We start from the raw sequence: 17,603 nt of genomic DNA, 5'->3' as shown, positions 1-17,603 counted from the left end.
CGAAACCTTGGGCGAGGGAGGGAGGGGCTCGCGCCGCTCCCCGAGAACCCCGCGCGCAAGCCGGTCCGCTTCTTCCCAGCAGTCCCTGCCTAGCGGCCGTCCCCGGTGAGCAGCCGAGCAGCCGGGCGCCCGCGCGCCGGCCCCGAGCGCGCCGCCGCCGCCAGCTCCGCCCCCTCCTCGAGCGGGCCGCGCGCTCCTGCGGCTCCGAGCAGTGTCGCGGGCGCGCGCGCCGCCGGCGGAGCCGCAGTTAAAATGGTCCGAGCGGGACCTCGCGTTCCCCCTGCCGCCGCACTGACTGACTGAGCCGGCGAACCAGGCTTGGACTGGTCGCCTAGCCGGCAGGCTCGCTCCCTCCGTCGCGTCCCCAAAGCTCGCGCCCATCGTTCTCCCGGCTTCCCGGGGCAAAGCATGTAGCCCCCGTCGGGCGCCCGGGCGGCCCGCAGCTGACGCCCACCCCCCACCGTCGCGTGTGTGCCCGTGTGTGCGTGTGTGTGCGCAGGGCGGGCGACCCCGCAGCGGGCCTGAGGCCGAGCCAGAGAGCGGCCTGCCCCGCTGCCGGAGCTCGCCTTTCGGGGCCTCCTTACTTCCCTGTCCCGGTCCCCCTCCTCGGGGCCTTCTATATGGGCCACCTTCTCTCGAAGGAGCCGCGTAACCGCCCGAACCAGAAGAGGCCTCGCTGTTGCAGCTGGTGCCGCCGCCGCCGCCCTCTCCTCAGGCTGCCCCGCCGGACCCCGGCCAAGGCGCCCCCCCAGCCGGCGGCGCCCCGGAGCCGGGACTGCTTCTTCCGCGGGCCCTGCATGCTCTGCTTCATCGTGCACAGCCCCGGCGCGCCCGCCCCCGCCGGCCCAGAGGAGGAGCCGCCGCTCTCGCCGCCGCCGCGGGACGGGGCCTACGCCGCGGCCGCCTCCTCGCAGCACCTGGCGCGGCGCTACGCGGCCCTGGCTGCCGAGGACTGCGCTGCCGCCGCCCGCCGCTTCCTGCTATCCTCTGCTGCTGCCGCCGCCGCCGCCGCCGCCTCGGCCTCGTCGCCCGCCTCCTGCTGCAAAGAGCTGGGGCTGGCCGCGGCCGCCGCCTGGGAGCAGCAGGGCCGGAGCCTCTTCTTGGCCAGCGTGGGGCCCGTGCGCTTCCTGGGGCCGCCCGCTGCCGTGCAACTCTTCCGGGGGCCGCCGCCGCCGGCCGAGCCCCCTACGCCCCCAGAGATGGTGTGTAAGCGGAAGGGGGCCGGGGTCCCCGCCTGTACCCCGTGTAAGCAGCCCCGCTGCGGCGGTGGGGGCTGCGGCGGCGGCGGCGGCGGCGGTGGCGGGCCTGCCGGGGGAGGCGCCTCGCCGCCGCGGCCCCCCGACGCCGGCTGCTGCCAGGGCCCCGAGCAGCCACCGCAGCCTCTCTGCCCCCCGTCCTCCTCTCCCACTTCCGAAGGTACCCCCACAGAGGCCGGCGGGGACGCCGTCCGAGCGGGGGGCACCGCCCCCTCGCCCGCCCAGCAGCAGCGTGAATGCGGCGACGCGGACTGTCAGGAGCCCCCCGAAAACCCCTGCGACTGTCACAGGGATCCACCCCCCGAAACCCCAGACATCAACCAGCTGCCGCCATCCATCCTGCTCAAGGTGGGTCTGGGCGAGTGGCGCAGGGATGCGTGCTTTCCCCCAACCCCGGCCCCCGCCTCGGAGGTTTTCTCTCTCCTCCCCCTGAGCGTGGAGGAGGGGGTTCCCTGATAGCCAGAGAAGTCCGAAGGGGAGATTGGAAAGCCAATGGGGAAGATGCTTATGGCCTGCTCTTTTGAAGTAGAAAAACTTGGAGTCTCGTCAGTGGTTTTTAATAGTTTGGGTTTGTTACAACAATTCAGGATTCATCTGTTTTTCCCAGTGGTTTAGAAATTATTCGTAGATGTTCTGCGAAATATTTATCACTTGAAGCAATTTACATTTACTGGTAAAGACTTCGTCTATTAGTTTTTGACAGTATTCAAACCGTACTTTCCGATTCGGTAGCTAACTAGTTGAGGTCAGTTACGATGACCTTTAATTGAACATTTACTATGGCCAGGCAGTATGCCAGAGCTTTGTATACATACCTCATTTAATTCTCCAATTAACGCTATGAAATATTAACCGCACTTTATACACGAAGACACTGATACTGCAAAATAGTAACTCAGGCAGAGGTGGTCTTTGCTTTGTGGAGCTTAGAGTCCAGCGAGGCTTGATGAGCTTGACTTGTCCAAGGTCACACACACAAAGTAAGGGCACATCTGGGGGAATTTAGGCCTTTTGGACTTGAAAACCCTGTGATTCATTCTATGTTTTGTTGCATTCCTACATTTTAACCCTTATATAGAAGCATACAGTTTGCCAGAAAGTAGAGACAAATGTATTTTTCATGGGGGAATAGGTGAGTGGAGAAGAGGTGGGTGTCCTCTGGGAGACTACAGAACACTTTCAACTACTAAGTTAAATTTGCACTTTTGTTAATGCTAGTTGAGAAATTTAAGTGACAAAGTTAGTTTTAAGTTACTGCTAGCAAGTTATTTTTTCCTCATTTCCCAGCCCCTTCCTGGAACTTAATAAATATAAACCTTTTTCACTGTGGGTGATATTTAAGACTAAGATATTTAAGATACTTAGTCAAAAATAACCTAGATAAGAATTTGGCGACTTTTATTGTTACAGTGTTACTGCCACCAATATACTTTTCTGATTAGAGCTTTTGAACATTTATAATCCTGTGTGTTAAGATTTGTTTTACTGTAATGTTCTTGTAACTGATACAGCAAAAGAATGGGAAAGCATAACCTGTTCTTGAGTCAAAATGTAATGATTTAACTCTTAAGGAGGTGTACTTGTTGGAGGAGTAATTGCCTCCTCTGTGTTCAGGGTGTGCATTTTAGGGCAGAGCGAACTTTCTTGAGTCCTTTTAAATCAGTAATGACAAAATATCAACAAATATTTGGTATAGAAGTTTGATTACTCTTGTTTCTTGGTCAGCAAGACTGTTTAAAAGCAAACCAAAACAAAACCCAGGTACTTTCTACCCAAATCATAATTTCAGGAGGTAGAGAACATTTTAATTAAAAAAAAAAAAAAAAAAAAAGTACATGGTCTCATAATAAAGAAAATTTATATAGAATAAATTTTGCTAGAATAGAATATCTACAAAAAACATTTTTTTTTTCATATTTTTGTGTGGACTGTTGAGAACTTGGTCTAAGGGATATTTGAGAATTTTACCTACTGGATTTGCCTTAGACATGTTGGGTAGATTTCCTTGTTAATAGAAACGTGAATAAAGATTCTTCATGTGGATCTCATGGTCTTAGTGGTATTCGGCACAAAGGAAGTTGGGACTGTTGGAATATTGGAAATAGAGGTTTTTCAGTGTTTACTAATCCATTCCAACTTTTAGGGATAAGGCTTTTGGGAGCAGAGGCTCTGTCCACATATATTTTGTTTCTTGCTCTATCTCCTTCCCTAAGTGCAGTGGCTGGTGTGAAGTAGCTCTTAGTAAATATTTATGCACAAATGAATGGACAGGTGTTCAGGATGTCTAGGCTGATACTGTGGGTGACTGTGCCATGCCACTAAGCAGTCTCTAAGAAATGTTTATGTCCTGACTTGAGTTGTTTTGAGTCTCAAAAGCCATGTGATGGTGAAAAGGTTTTGGCTCTATTTCTGGTAAGAACTGGAGGTGTTTGGCCTGGAGAAAAGAAAACTTTGGGAGCTATTACAATGTTTTATAGTACAAGAAGAATTGTTGGGTAGAGAAGTACAAATCCATCACCTCTATTGGAAACATTCTTAGAAAGCATGCCCTTCTTCCCTAATAGTGGGTCAGTAGCCTTTATGATTGTATTGCTGTATCTTTGTACCAGAAGTTACTATAGTTGTAAAGGGGATGTGGAGGAGGGAGAGTTTGGGAGAGAAATGTAAGGAAATGTGATTTAAAGGTTGTTTTTAAGGGATTGTTTCCAGGTAAAAGTTTTTCCAGACAAACAGCAAAAGAGAAACACTAAATTTTTTTAAGGTGCTTCATAGGGCAGATTTTTGGCTCAATATCAACAAGATTTTCTTTTTAAATTTTATTTTTATGTAACTTGCCTTAAAATATTAACACAGGTAAGGCAAAAGTTTGCTTAGGTCCACCCCTACCCTCCCATCTGGTTTCCTATCCAGAGGTAACTGACCACTCTTACCAGTTTAGATTGTTCTTCTAGAACTGCTTCTAGAACAGTAGTGTAAAGTAGTTAAAATGAAATCAGATTTAAAATTTAGTTTCTCAGTCACAATTGCCATACTGGACTGTACAGATCAGAACATTTCATCATTGAAGAAAGACCTGTGTAAGCCTTCATAGGTGTTTTGTTTTGTTTTGTTGTTAATAAATGGCACCGAATTGTGCATGTTCTGCTTTTTTTCTTTTTGTTAACAGTATGGTTTGGAAGTCTTTCTTTCCTAGTGAGCAGTGTATATGATTTCTTTTATTGTTTTCTTTTTTTTTTAAAGTTTATTTTACTTATTTATTTTTTTAAGATTTATTTATTTTGAGAAAGAGTATGAGCAGGGGAGGGAGAGACCATCTCAAGCAGGGTTTGAGCTATTGGCCCAGAGCCCGATGCTGGGCTCAAACTTAGAAACTGTGAGATTTTGACCTGAGTGGAAACCAAGAGTTGGATGCTTATCTGACTGAGCCACTCAGGTGCCCCTAAAGTTTAAGTAATCTCTACACCCAGCCTGAGGCTCAGATTCAAAACCCTGAGATCAACAGCCATATACTCCATTGACTGAGCCAGCCAGGTACCCTTTCATTATTTTTAACTGCTGCATAGTATTCCATACTGTTATACTGTATTTCTCTACTATTGAATGTTTCCAACTTATTGCCCCTGCAAACAATGTTAATACATGTTTTCTGTGCACAGAGTCCTTTTTTTTTTAAGGTAGCTTTCAAGAAGTGAAGTTTTAGGATTGAAGAATGTATATATTTGGAATTAAAAAGTCCTTTGTAACAATAAGAACTGTGTGAAAATGTCCTGAAATAGTGAGCCTCACCAGAAATCATAATTACGTAATTTCAGAACAGAAAGGGGTCTTTGAGATCATCTGGTTACTCCCCACTTCTGCATGAAAAAACAGGCATGGAGAAGTGAAATGGCTTCCCCAAGACATTTTAGATAATGAAAGGCAGACACTGGGCTGGAACCCCTCTCACTGTGTCCAGGTCTAGAGATATTTTCAGTATATTGTGAAAGAGGGTCTGAGTAATCTTCTTTCAGAGATTTTTATGAAAGAGATTCCTGAATTGGGGATGGCAGGGAGGAGCTTACACCAGAAGACTTCTAAGCTCTTATGAGTCAGAGGCTAATTTTATAATTGGGTCTGTAGGGTTGAATTGTGGCCTCTAAATACAAGCAATTTGAGAAGTAGGGAATGACTCTTGAAAGGTCAACTGTGGGAATAGCTTTTTGTTAGTACTTATGCCTGTTATAGTTGATATTTGACTGGTTGATGGATTGCTTTGAATCAAAGTAGCTTCAGTCTCTGGTACCTGTTGCCTTCAGAACTTAAAGCAATTCTGCCTTCTGATATCACAGTTATGTTTTTTTTTTGTTTGTTTGTTTTTCAAATAGGCTCCACACCCAATGTGGGGCTTGAACTCAGGACTTTGAGATCAAGAGTCAGATGCTTGGACATCAAGAGTCAGACGGACTGAGTCAGCTAGGCACCCCCAACAATTAGATTTTTATATTGTGGAACCACTATGCAACAGTTTTACCAAATGATAGCTGTGAAATACTTTTCTTCAAGTAGTTACTATTTGAGTGACTGCGTATTTTCAGATCTATATTTAAGGCTTAGAGACTTTGTGTGCTTTATATTTAGATATTTTCTCTGTCAACAGACCTGTTTCTTTACAAAGGAAATGAGGTGAGAGATCCAAAGTCTATTACCACCATTAGAAAACTGCCTCACCATGTACGCGCCCCTGATAATGTGTCATTAGGTATTAAATCTTTGCTTTTACAGCTTTATTACCAACAGGTTGCTTTAGTGATCGAGGAAGAATTTTATAAGAGAAATGTGCTTTGGGGGAAGGCTTATGTACTTGCTATTTTTTTCCAGATATGAAAATAAGGATGAAAACAATGGAAATGGGAGTCAAACAAAAGAAGTAGTATCACTTTTTAAAGCTTTGAATGTTGGGGCGCCTGGGTGGCGCAGTCGGTTAAGCGTCCGACTTCAGCCAGGTCACGATCTCGTGGTCCGTGAGTTCGAGCCCTGCGTCGGGCTCTGGGCTGATGGCTCGGAGCCTGGAGCCTGTTTCCGATTCTGTGTCTCCCTCTCTCTCTGCCCCTCCCCCGTTCATGCTCTGTCTCTCTCTGTCCCAAAAATAAATAAACATTGAAAAAAAAAAAAAAAAAAAAGCTTTGAATGTAGATTACTAGTGAGTAAGAGAAACTAAATTAATATGTAACATTTCATGAATGCTTGACTTAAGCCTTCAGTACCAGATTACCTCTAGAAGGTATGTCTCTGCAGTTCTATGGATGATTTTAGTCAGCTCTGAAATGGAATGTCGTGAGGAGGTCAGGTTCAAGATTTTTCTTTGCTGAAGAATGCCAGATAATCTTGATTAACTTAATCAGGCATAAAAGGTGAGATTTGTTTTCTTCTTATCTTGAGAAGTCTATAAATTTTGGTGCCTTGTGATGAGTAGCTGTTAAGATGATAACCCTGAGCCAAATTTTTCTGCGAACCCTGGAATACCAAGTCCTATAAATGATAGGGAATATGAGAAGGTAAGTGAAGGCATATTTGGAAGTATTTAGCATAATAATTTCCTAAAAATTGTTTAATTTTGGCTAAATATTTTATGCTTGTCCAGAGTCTTGCCCAAGTCTTGGCCAGTTTGGAGTCAAGTGGTGTGCTAAGTGCATCTACGTGGAGAAAGAAGCTAGAATAGTGTTGAGTGATGGTTACATGCATACATTTATATGTAAATTCTCTAGTTCTGTCCATATGAGAGGGCCTTAGAGCAGCAATGCCCAGTAATAATGTATGCACTTAGCATCTATATCTTAGCTTCTAAAAAACATTCTCTACTAAAAGGAATCTGTGCTCTTGGAGAAATGGCTGATTACAGATCTGATACGAAGAAAGTACAAGATGAGCCTAGAACATTTTGTGCCAGAACACAATGAAGAGCTCAAAGGATAATAGATATGTGTCAGAAGGACACATCATTTCATAGTATTTCCTTCCAAAATACTTAAAAAGAAAAGTTTTGTATTTTATTGAATTCTGTGACTGACTTTAGAATAGAACTCATTCTTGTGTAAATTTCATAATACTTTGCTATAGAGTAGCACTCTGTAGTAATAGTTGGGATTTTGTAAGTTTGCTGTGCCTTAAATTTTAATCACTAAATTGTGAGAAATTATTTTAAATTATAGATTAGAAAATAGTTTTCGAGTCTGTGACTTCTGTGTGGCTATGTAGTTAGAAAAGTACCATAAATATGTTTTGTGCCTCTGTTTTTCTAAATGGTGCTTTATTCAAGAGACTGCTTAATAAATGTTGCTTTCAAGCTTTTGGCAGGTAATGCGAGTAGAACATTTAAGAGGCAAGGTATGATACACATGGCAAAAAAAAATGGAAAAGACCAGAAAAGTTGAATATGGTTGAAATAGTTCATGTTGAGAAGATTACAAAGAGGGAATCGATCTGAATCTTTAGAATATTACCTGCTTTGTTTCTGACTATAACATGTGATTGTTGTGTGTATGTGTGTATGTTTTCTCAATAGGAATCAAAGGTTCTGGGAAGAAAAATGATGGAATGATAGAGATACAGAGCTCATGGACTTTTAAAAAAAAAACAGCTCTATTGATATTTAATTTACCCAATTTAAGTATACACTTTGAGTTTAGGAAGTATGTAGAGTTGTACAACCATCATTATAATTGAGTTTTATAACACCTCAAATAGTTCCCTTATGCTGCTTTGCGGTCAATTTTTGCTCATAAGGGGTATGAGCAACTAGGGAGCTTAGGCAACCACTGATCTGCTTTCTGCCTATATAGTTTCCCTTTTCTAGAAATTTCATGTAAATAGCATCATACACTATGTAGTCAAGAATATTGTCTTGTATCTTTAATATCGCTGTCTCTCTCATGACACCTAGCGTAGTCCCTGCCACAAAAGGAGCCTGTATAAAATAGCTGCACAGATTTACTTCTTTTCAGGTATTTAAAAATTTTTTTAAATGTTTATTTTTGAGAGGGAGAGAGAGAGACAGAGCATGAGTGGGGGACAAAGGCAGAGAGAGAGGGAGACACAGAATCTGAAGCAGGGTCCAGACTCTGAGTTGTCAGCACAGAGCCTGATACAGGCCTTGAACTCACAAACCACAAGATCATGACCTAAGCCGAAGTCGGATGCTTAATTGACTGAGCTACCCAGGCGCCCCAGTCTTTTCAAGTATTTCTATAACTTGCATGCCACCTGCCTAGTCATAAACTTTTGCAGTAATATTTGATAGCAGATAAGACCTCTTTATCAAGAAATAAAATGGCCAAGTGTAAGTGTTGGCTTGGTTGATTTTCAAGTACTCTAAGGTTCTGTGGGGTAGGTATGACCAAGTGCTAAGCAACAGTGCATTCTCTCGAAGTTTCTTCAGTGTGAAGTCTTTGAAATCTTATACTGATGCCCTGCTTAAAAACAGAATCTTTTTTCTTTTTTTAAAATTTTAATGTTTATTTATTTTAGGGGGGGAGGGGGAGAAGGAGGGGCAGAAAGAGAGAGGGAGACACAAAATCTGAAGCTGGCTCCAGGCTCTGAGCTGTCAGCACAGAGCCTCACCCAGGGCTCAAACTCACCAACTGGGAGATCATGACCTGAGCTGAAGTCAGATGCTTAACCAACTAAGCCACACAGGTGCCTGTAAAAATAGAATCTTTTAAAGATTAGAAATATTTGGCTATCACCTCGAGGTGATTAGTTCAGATTATATCTGTAATGTGACTTGTACCTTTTCTGGTAATTCATATTTAAAAAAAAATTTTTTTTTAAAGTTTGTTTATTTTTGGGACAGAGAGAGACAGAGCATGAATGGGGGAGGGTCAGAGAGAGAAGGAGACACAGAATCTGAAACAGGCTCCAGGCTCCGAGCTGTCAGCACAGAGCCCGATGCGGGGCTCCAACTCACGGACCGCGAGATCATGACCTGAGCCGAAGTCGGACGCTCAACCGACTGAGCCACCCAGGCGCCCCTGGTAATTCATATTTTAGTTGTGTTTTCCAGATTCACCACTAAAGATCAAGAATATTGTTTTCAACCCAGGTCCTGTTTAGAAGTCACTGCTATTTTCTAGTAGCCATGCCCCTCGTATTCTTTTTAGTAACGGAATCTACCATGTTCTAGCTTGGCACATAATCACCTAATTAGAAACTGTTTCTCAGCCTTTCTTCTACCTAGGTGTAGCTATGTGATTAAATGTTAGGTGATAAGATGTAAGTGGAAGTATTGTCCACTTTTATGGTATTCTTAGTCATACCATAAAAGTAGCTGTTTGTCTTTTGCTTCTTCCGTTTTTCAGGGCTAGACCACCTGGATTATAAGAGTAAGCCATTTTCCACTCTGTAGATGAGGGCAGTGAGGGAAGAGCAACAAGGTACAAGATGATGGATCCCTGGATCTTCTACATCCTTAGAATACCTACACCTCCTTAGTTTGGATTTCTGTTATGTTCAAGCTATTGCTAACAGGCCTGTGGTAAAGTAAGCAATTTCCTGGCTTGTTGCAAGTAACATCCAAGTTTTTTTTCCAGTGTCATCTTTTTCCCTTTGTAGTTTCCTTTATTCAACAAAAATGTTGTTTCTGGTCAGTCCTTTACTGACCTGTGGTCTCTTTATTCAAAGCAACCTTTGGGGGCACCTGGGTGGCTCAGTCGGTTGAGTGTCCGACTTCGGCTCAGGTCATGGTCTCTCACTCTGTGAGTTCGGGCCCCGCGTTGGGCTCTGTGCTGACAGCTGAGAGCCTGGAGCTTGCTTCGGATTCTGGGTCTAGCTCTCTGCCCCTCCCCCACTCGTGCTGTCTCTCTCTCTCTCTCTCTCTCTCTCTCTCTCTCTGTCAAAAATAAATAAACATTAAAAATTTTTTTAAAAACAACCTTCGAAATACTCTTTCTTTTAAGTCTTAAATTATCCAGAGATAATTTGGAAATGCCTTTGACTATATAATCTTAAAGCCAATGAATGCATCTCATGTCTTAATGTCTCCAGCAGAAACCTGGGTACATACACACAAATGTTGGTTAAATGAGTTAAGATAATTTGGGAGAGAGGTAGTTACTTTTTGAGGAGTTAAGATATGGGAGAGAGAGAGCATTTTAATGACAAGAACAGGAAAATTTTTATTTTAATTATCTATTTTTATGTAACAAATTATCCCACTGCTTAGCAGTTTAAAACCACAAACATTTATTATTTCATATTTTCTGTGGGATAATAATCCCTGTGAGATTGAGAGGGGTCCCTTTGGTCAAGGGTCTCTTATGAGGCTGTAATCAAGGTGTTGGCTGGATCTGCTCAATTGGGGCTCCAGAATTCCTGTCCAAGCTTATTTGTGAAATTCTTGGCAGGCCTCAGGTCCGCATTGGCTGTTGGCTAGATGCTTAAGTTCCTTGCCATGCCCTGTGGCTTCTCCATAGAGATAATAGCAACATGGCAGCCCACTTCTTCCAGAGCAACAGATCCTAGAACACCCAAAAATGGAAGCATTTTTTAAACATCATCTTGGAAGTAACATCCTGTCACTTCTGCCATACTCTGTTCTTTATAAGTGAGTCATTAAATCCAGCTCATACTCAAGGAGAGGATTACACAAGTGTAAATATCAGGAGGTGAGCTCATTGGGGACCATTGTGCAGGTTGCCTACCACAAACAATATGCAAAGATCTATTAAGTATGCGTTGGCATATCAGCTTAGTGTTTTTACTTTTTTACTCATACCCATCTTTCCTAGTACTGGTTTTATCTACACTTCACCTGCTTATTAAATTTCCTTTCAGCTGGATAACTAAGACTCATGTAGCTCCACCTAGATTTAGTCAATTATCTGTGGATTAGAACAATCATCTCACTTTTACAAAAGAGAAAACTAATGTTTAAGGAAGGTACAAACCAAATTCAGACATATTTATTTTTGTAAACTTTATTTTGAGAGAGAGCATGCAGGGAGTGGGGGTGTGGGCAGGCTGATGCGGGGCAGGGGAGCGTAGAGTGAGTGAGTGAGAGAGAGAGAGAGAGGAAGAAAGGGGAAGTGAGAGGATCCCAGGCAGGCTCTGCACTGGTCAGCACAGAGCCTGATACGGGGCTTGAACTCACAAACCGGAACTGTGAGATCATGACCTGAACTGAAATCAAGAATCAGATGCTTAACAGACTGAAACACCCAGGCACCCCCAAAGTCAGATGTATTTTAAACAAGGTGCTTTTTGGTTCCACTGACCATGTTCCACATATCTTCTACTTGTTAAGGGACAAATTAGCCCTTTAAAACCACATAAGTCCTTTAACCTTAAACAAATGATCTACTTTCCCAAAATCTGTATTTCTCATTTTATAAAATGGGGAAGGTGAGCATAAAAAACATCCACAAGAGAGGGACTTCCAGCTATGGCTGCATGAAGAGTTTGGTGACTGCTCTCCACAAAAATAAAGTAAAACTAGGTAAAATTGTCTGAAACTATTTGGGCTATGGAAATTTGGCAGGCAAAAATTCAGAAGCACTTATTTTTAGGAAAACAGCTAGAGCTTTTAAGAACGGTTGATATCTACAGCATTCTTGCATGAAGACCCCTACTGTGTGCCCCACCTCTCCCCAGTTCCTGTGGCAAGAATGAAAGTTTGGGAAACCAGCGGCCCTGCTGGTTTGTGGCAGCAAGTGAAAACATGTATTTGTCAACTTAAAGTGATGAACTTGATGGGAAACAGGGAAAACTCACATTATTTGCAAGTGTGAGATTGTGGTGCTAATTGGGATGCGTGGGGGACCAGCCAGGTTTTTAACAGGCAGACCTTGGAATTGAGAATACCATAAAGGGATAAGTTCTCCATGTATCCCTGGTGAAACTATGCACATGTGCTGGGGAGACCTGAAAGTGTCTAGCAGAAAGCAGGGCCAAGGCAAACTTGAGAACTGGCCAAGGCTTGAATGTGCTCTTCCCATCCCACACACAGATTGAAGAGCAGGTTTGAAATGTGTGAGCATACCTTTGCCCAGATAACTAGCTGAAAACTAAGCTATGCAGATAAAGGGTAACCTCCTTAGGAAGCCATAGTGAAAAAAAAAAAAATAGGTAAGTATTAAAATCTGAGCAGAGACGTTGACACTGCAGGAGACATAGATCCCACTCTTTAAGGCCAGGGAAATTAAAAAATTCTGGGGGTGACTGGCAGGCTCAGTCATTAGAACATATGACTTGATTTCAGGGTTGTGATTTCAAGTCCCTTTTTGGGTGTAGAGGTTACTTTAAACATAAAATCTTTCAAAAAATTCTGAAAAATAAATTCCAGAGTTGGTATATTTTTGATAATAAGTTATCTAAAATGTCTTGTTTTTAACAAAAAGCCAGGAGACATGTCAAGAGACAGAAAAACGTGACCTATACTGAGAGAAAAGAGTGCAGTTAATAGAAAATACCTGAGTGGACTCAAATATTAGACTTAAAAGATAAAAACTTCAAAATGCTATTATAAACATGTTAAAAGAATAGAAGGAAACATTTTCAAATGATAGCAGAATATGATGATACTGACCCGACAAATGGTGACTCTCAATAGAAGGAAATGGAATCTATAAAAAAGTATTCTATTTTTTTAGTATTATAAATGGAAATGTTTTCATTTTTTAATTATTCATTGTTAATATGTGGAAATACTTGCTTATTAGCTCTAAATTATTTGTGTGTTCTTTAGGATTTTTTTAATATAGAAGATCATGATATCTGTGACTAGAGAACACCTTAGTTCTTCCTTTCCTGGATGCCTTTCATTTCTTTTTCGTGCATAGTTGCCCAGGCCAGAATCTCTAGTACAATGGAGACAGCAGACAGCCTTGTCCTGTTCTTTATCTCAGGAAAAACCTTTCATCTTTCATCATTAAGTATAATGTTAGCTGTAGGTTTTTAATAGATGTGCCATCTATCAAGTTAAGGAAGATTCCCTTTATTTATAGTTTTATGAGTATTTTTATCAAGAAAGGGTATTGGATTTTGTCAAGTGCTTTTGTGTATCTGTTGTCTGTTGAGATGGTCATTAAAAAACCCCCTTCATTACATCTAAAACGGTGAGAGGAAAATTGCACTGTATCTAAACGGAACAATATTTTCAAAGGATCCATAGCTACAAAAATAATGGATTTTAGAGGATATTGGACCAACATCTTTACAGTGATGAGTGGGAAAAAAAAAACACAAAAAGCCCCTAAACTATCAACCCAGAATTCTATATACAATCAACAATTGTCTCAGGAAAAAAGAAACAATGATATTACGTCATGAATAAAACCTGAGAAAATGTTCATCAACTCATTTGAGCTGCAAGAAATTCTAAAAGATGTTTTTTAGTTTGAAAAGCAATGAAACAAATGGAAACTTGTATATTCAAAAAGGAATGCAAACCTTCAAAAATGCTATTGTGGGGCGCCTGGGTGGCTCAGTCGGTTAAGCGGCCGACTTCGGCTCAGGTCATGATCTCGCGGTCCTTGAGTTCGAACCCCGCGTCGGGCTCTGGGCTGACAGCTCGGAGCCTGGAGCCTGTTTCAGATTCTGTGTCTCCCTCTCTCTGACCCTCCCCATTCATGCTCTGTCTCTCTCTGTCTCAAAAATAAATAAAAGTTAAAAAAAAAAATTAAAAAAAAATGCTATTGTGTCTGCCTTCTTGATCTAGGGGAGGAGGGTAGAATTCATAGGTAATAATAAAAATTTATACAGAAAACCCCCCTTCATTTCAGTAATATGGTTCATTAAATGGATCAATTTTTTACATTTTGGATCACTTTTGCATTTCTGTGATAAATCCTACTTGGCCATGGTATATAATACTTTTAATATGTACTGGTATAAGCTTGCTGATATTTTGTTGAAGATTTTTGCATCTGTTTTCATAAAAGACATTGGTCTGTAGTTTTCTCGTAATGTCTTTGTTTGGCTTTGGTATCTGACTCCATAGAATGAGTTAGGAAATGTTCCCTCATCCTCCAATTTGGAAGAATTTAAGGATTAGTATTAGTTCTTCTTCAGATGTATCACTAATTATGCCCTCTGTTCCTTGGCATTTCTTTGTTGGAAGTTTTTTGATTACTGATTTAATGTTTTTACTTTTTATTCAGATTTTCTCTTTCTTCTTGAGTCAGTTTTATTTTTTTTTGAGTTTGTATGCTTCTAGGAATTTGTCCATTTCATCTAGGTTGTTTAGTTGCCATAGTATTCTATAATTCTGTTTCTGCAAGGTTGGCAATGATGTCTATTTTTTTTTTTAATGGTTATTTTTGAGAGAGAGCGAGAGAGTGTGCATGCATTAGTAGGGGAGGGGCAAAGAGAGAGAGGGACAGAGAATCTGAAGTGGGTTCCATGCTGATATCAGACAGCCTAATGCAGGGCTCGAACTCAAGAACCTCGAGATCATGACTTGAGCCCAAGCCAGATGCTTAACTGACTGAGCCACCCAGGTACCCTGATATCTCTATTTTCATTCATATTTTAGTAATTTGAGTGTTCTTTCTTTTTAATCTGCTGAAGGCTTGTTAATTTTGTTGATCTTTCCAAAGAATGGACTTATGTTTTCTTTGTTTCTATTGTTTTTCTAGTCTATATTTCATTTACATTTGCTCTGATTTTTATTTTCTTCCTTCTCCTTGGCCTATATTTAGTTTTCTTCTCCTTTTGTAGTTCTGTAAGGTGGAAGGTTAGGTAGGTTATTGGTTTGAGATCTTTATTCTTTTTAATATAGTTATTTACAGTTATATTCCATAAATTGTGGAATGTTGGGAGCACCTGGCTGGCTCAGTCGGTAGAGCATGAACCTCTTCATCTCAGGGTTGTAAATTCCAGTCCTATGTTGGGTGGGAGAGATTACTTAAAAGAAATCTTTAGGGGTGCCTGAGTAGCTCATCAGGGTAAGTGTCCAACTCTTGATTCTGGCTGAGATTGTGATCTTGTAGTTCGTGAGATCGAGTCCCATGTCGAGTGTGGAGCCTGCTTGGATTCTCTCTCTTTCTCTCTCTGCCCTTCCCCTATATGCTCTCTGTCTCTCTCAAAATAAGTAAACATTAAAAAAAATCTAAGAAAAAATAAATTTTTGGATATTGTGTTTTTGTTTTCATTGATCTAAAGTACTTTTTACTTTTCCGTGTGATTTTTTTTTTAATTGTTTTCAAATGTGTTGTTTAATTTCCACATATTTCTATATTTCCTTTTGTTACTAATTTCTAACGTCATTCCATTGTGGTCAGAAAAGATATTTTGTGTGATTTCAGTCTTTTAAAATTTATTGAGATTTGATTTGTGGCTAACATATGGCTTATCTATGTGCACTTGAGAAGAAAGTGTATTCTGCTGTTGTTGGGTGGAGTGCTGTATAAATATCTGTTAGGCCTAGTTGGTTTAAGTATTAACATTTTCAGTTTCCTCATTTATCTTGTGTCTGGTTGTTTTATCTGTTATTAAAATGGGGGTTTGGTGTTTCTCTTGTAGAACTATTTATTTTTCCCTTCAACTCTTCAATCAGTTTTTGATTGATCTATTTTGGACTTCTGTTACATGTACATATTTAATTGTTATATCGTTTTAGTGGATTAACCTTTTATCATTCTGTAAATTTTTTTGGTCTCGTAACAATTTTTGTCTTAAAGTCTATTTTGTCTGACATTAATGGGGACACTGCAGTTCTCTTTTGGTTACTATTTGAATAGAATACGTTTTTCCATCTTTTTAATCCATTTATGCCCTGGGGTCTAAAGTCAGTCTCTTATAGACAGTATGTAATTTTATCGTCTTTGTTGTTATTATTATTCTTTAATATTTTAATGTTTATTTTTGAGATAGAAACACAGGGAAACAGGGGAGGGGCAGAGAGAATGAGACACAGAATCTGAAACAGGTCCAGGCTCTGAGCTGTTAGCACAGAGCACAAAATGGGACTCAAACCCATGAATGGTGAGATCATGACCTGAGTTGAAGTTGGATGTTCAACCAACTTAGCCACCTGGGCACCCCTTGATCATCTTTATGTTCCATTCTTTCATTCTCTGTTTCTGAATTGGAGAGTTTAATGTTTTTATATTTGATGTAATTACTGATAAGGGAAGATTTCCGCATTTTTCTTGTTTTCTGTCGTATACTTTTTGTTCATCAATTCCTCCATTGCCCTTTTTATGAAATATTTTAAGTGTACTATTTTGATTCCCTTCTCTTTTCTTCTATGTATGTATATTTAGTTAGTTCCTTAATATTTGCTCTGGTGGATATAAGCATCATAATTTATAACAACCTAGTTTGAATTAATACTGTTTTGTTGGTCTTGAGCCTGTCTATGGTAGTACATTATGTCAGAAATGCCTGCAGTGTTCACTCAGGCACACATTACTCATGGCATACTCCACAGACATTTCACCAACCAGGGCCCCCGTTTATTGCTGGGCCAGCTCTGCTGGTTCTTATTATGATATATATAGCATGCCAAGGGCCATCTAGCCAGGTTGAGAGCAGAGAGAAAGAGAAAGCAGACTTGGGGCTCAGCCTTTATTAGGGTTCAGTTGTGGAGTGTCTAGGGTTTTGCTCATTCACTCTATTGGCTAATTTAAAGCAGAAAGGCAGGAATTAGGGCCTGAGGAAGGAGAAAATAGGGTCACTCATGTAGTCAGTTAGGTTACCTGGGGTTTTCTGACAGAACTTCACAGATGGGACAGCCTCATTGCTTATGTGGTGGTTTTTCTAGTAGCTGTGTCATACAGCTGGCAATATGTTTATTCAAGATAAATGTTTTTTTGAAATGGATATCATGGTGATCAAAAGCTTAATGTTAGACCCACTACAATAAAAAAATCTTACTGTCACCAAACTATGGAAAGAGCCCAAATGTCCACTGACCGATGAATGGATAAAGAAGATGTGGTATATATACACAATGGATTATTACTCAGCCATCAAAAAGAATGAAATCTTGCCATTTGCAACAATGTATGGAGCTGGAGTATATTATGCTAAGTGAAATAAGTCAAAGGAAGACAAATATCATAGGATTTCACTCATGTGGAATTTAACAAACAAAACATGAACTTATGAGAAGGGGGAGAAGAGAGAGAAACGATAAAAGACTGTTAACTATAGAGAACAAACTGAGGGCTGATGGAACTTGGTGGGGGATGGACTAAATGGGTGATAGGCGTTAAGGAGGGCTCTTGTATTGAGCACTGGGTATTATATGTAAGTGATGAATCATTAAATTCTATTTCTGAAACCATATTACACTGTTAACTGACTAGAATTTAAATACAAATTTGAAAAAAATACCTTATTGTTAGACATTTAACTTACAAATACAAATAC

The 17,603-nt window shown here is 41.2% G+C and overlaps 1 protein-coding gene and 1 long non-coding RNA gene across 4 annotated transcripts in view; one reads left to right on the top strand and one right to left on the bottom strand.

The window, feature by feature from the left end:
* Positions 1-348: 348 nt before the first annotated feature.
* LOC123609413 lies at positions 349-17,128 on the bottom strand. The gene is made up of 3 exons (XR_006717774.1): positions 17,117-17,128; positions 10,079-10,083; positions 349-676 (listed from the first exon to the last, which is right to left on the bottom strand). It is a non-coding gene; the product is annotated as an uncharacterized LOC123609413 (long non-coding RNA).
* The window catches only part of FBXL17 (F-box and leucine rich repeat protein 17), a 494,438-nt gene continuing 477,455 nt past the window's right edge, over positions 621-17,603 (top strand). For all 3 annotated transcript variants that reach the window (XM_045500431.1, XM_045500420.1, XM_045500412.1), the window contains exon 1: positions 621-1,604. In XM_045500431.1, coding sequence (XP_045356387.1) covers positions 621-1,604 — 984 coding nt within the window. The remainder of the gene's footprint in view (positions 1,605-17,603) is intronic.

This window comes from Leopardus geoffroyi, chromosome A1 (genome assembly GCF_018350155.1).
Source record: "Leopardus geoffroyi isolate Oge1 chromosome A1, O.geoffroyi_Oge1_pat1.0, whole genome shotgun sequence".
In the NCBI taxonomy this organism is placed as follows: domain Eukaryota; kingdom Metazoa; phylum Chordata; class Mammalia; order Carnivora; family Felidae; genus Leopardus; species Leopardus geoffroyi.
This window is presented reverse-complemented; position numbering and strand designations above follow the sequence as displayed.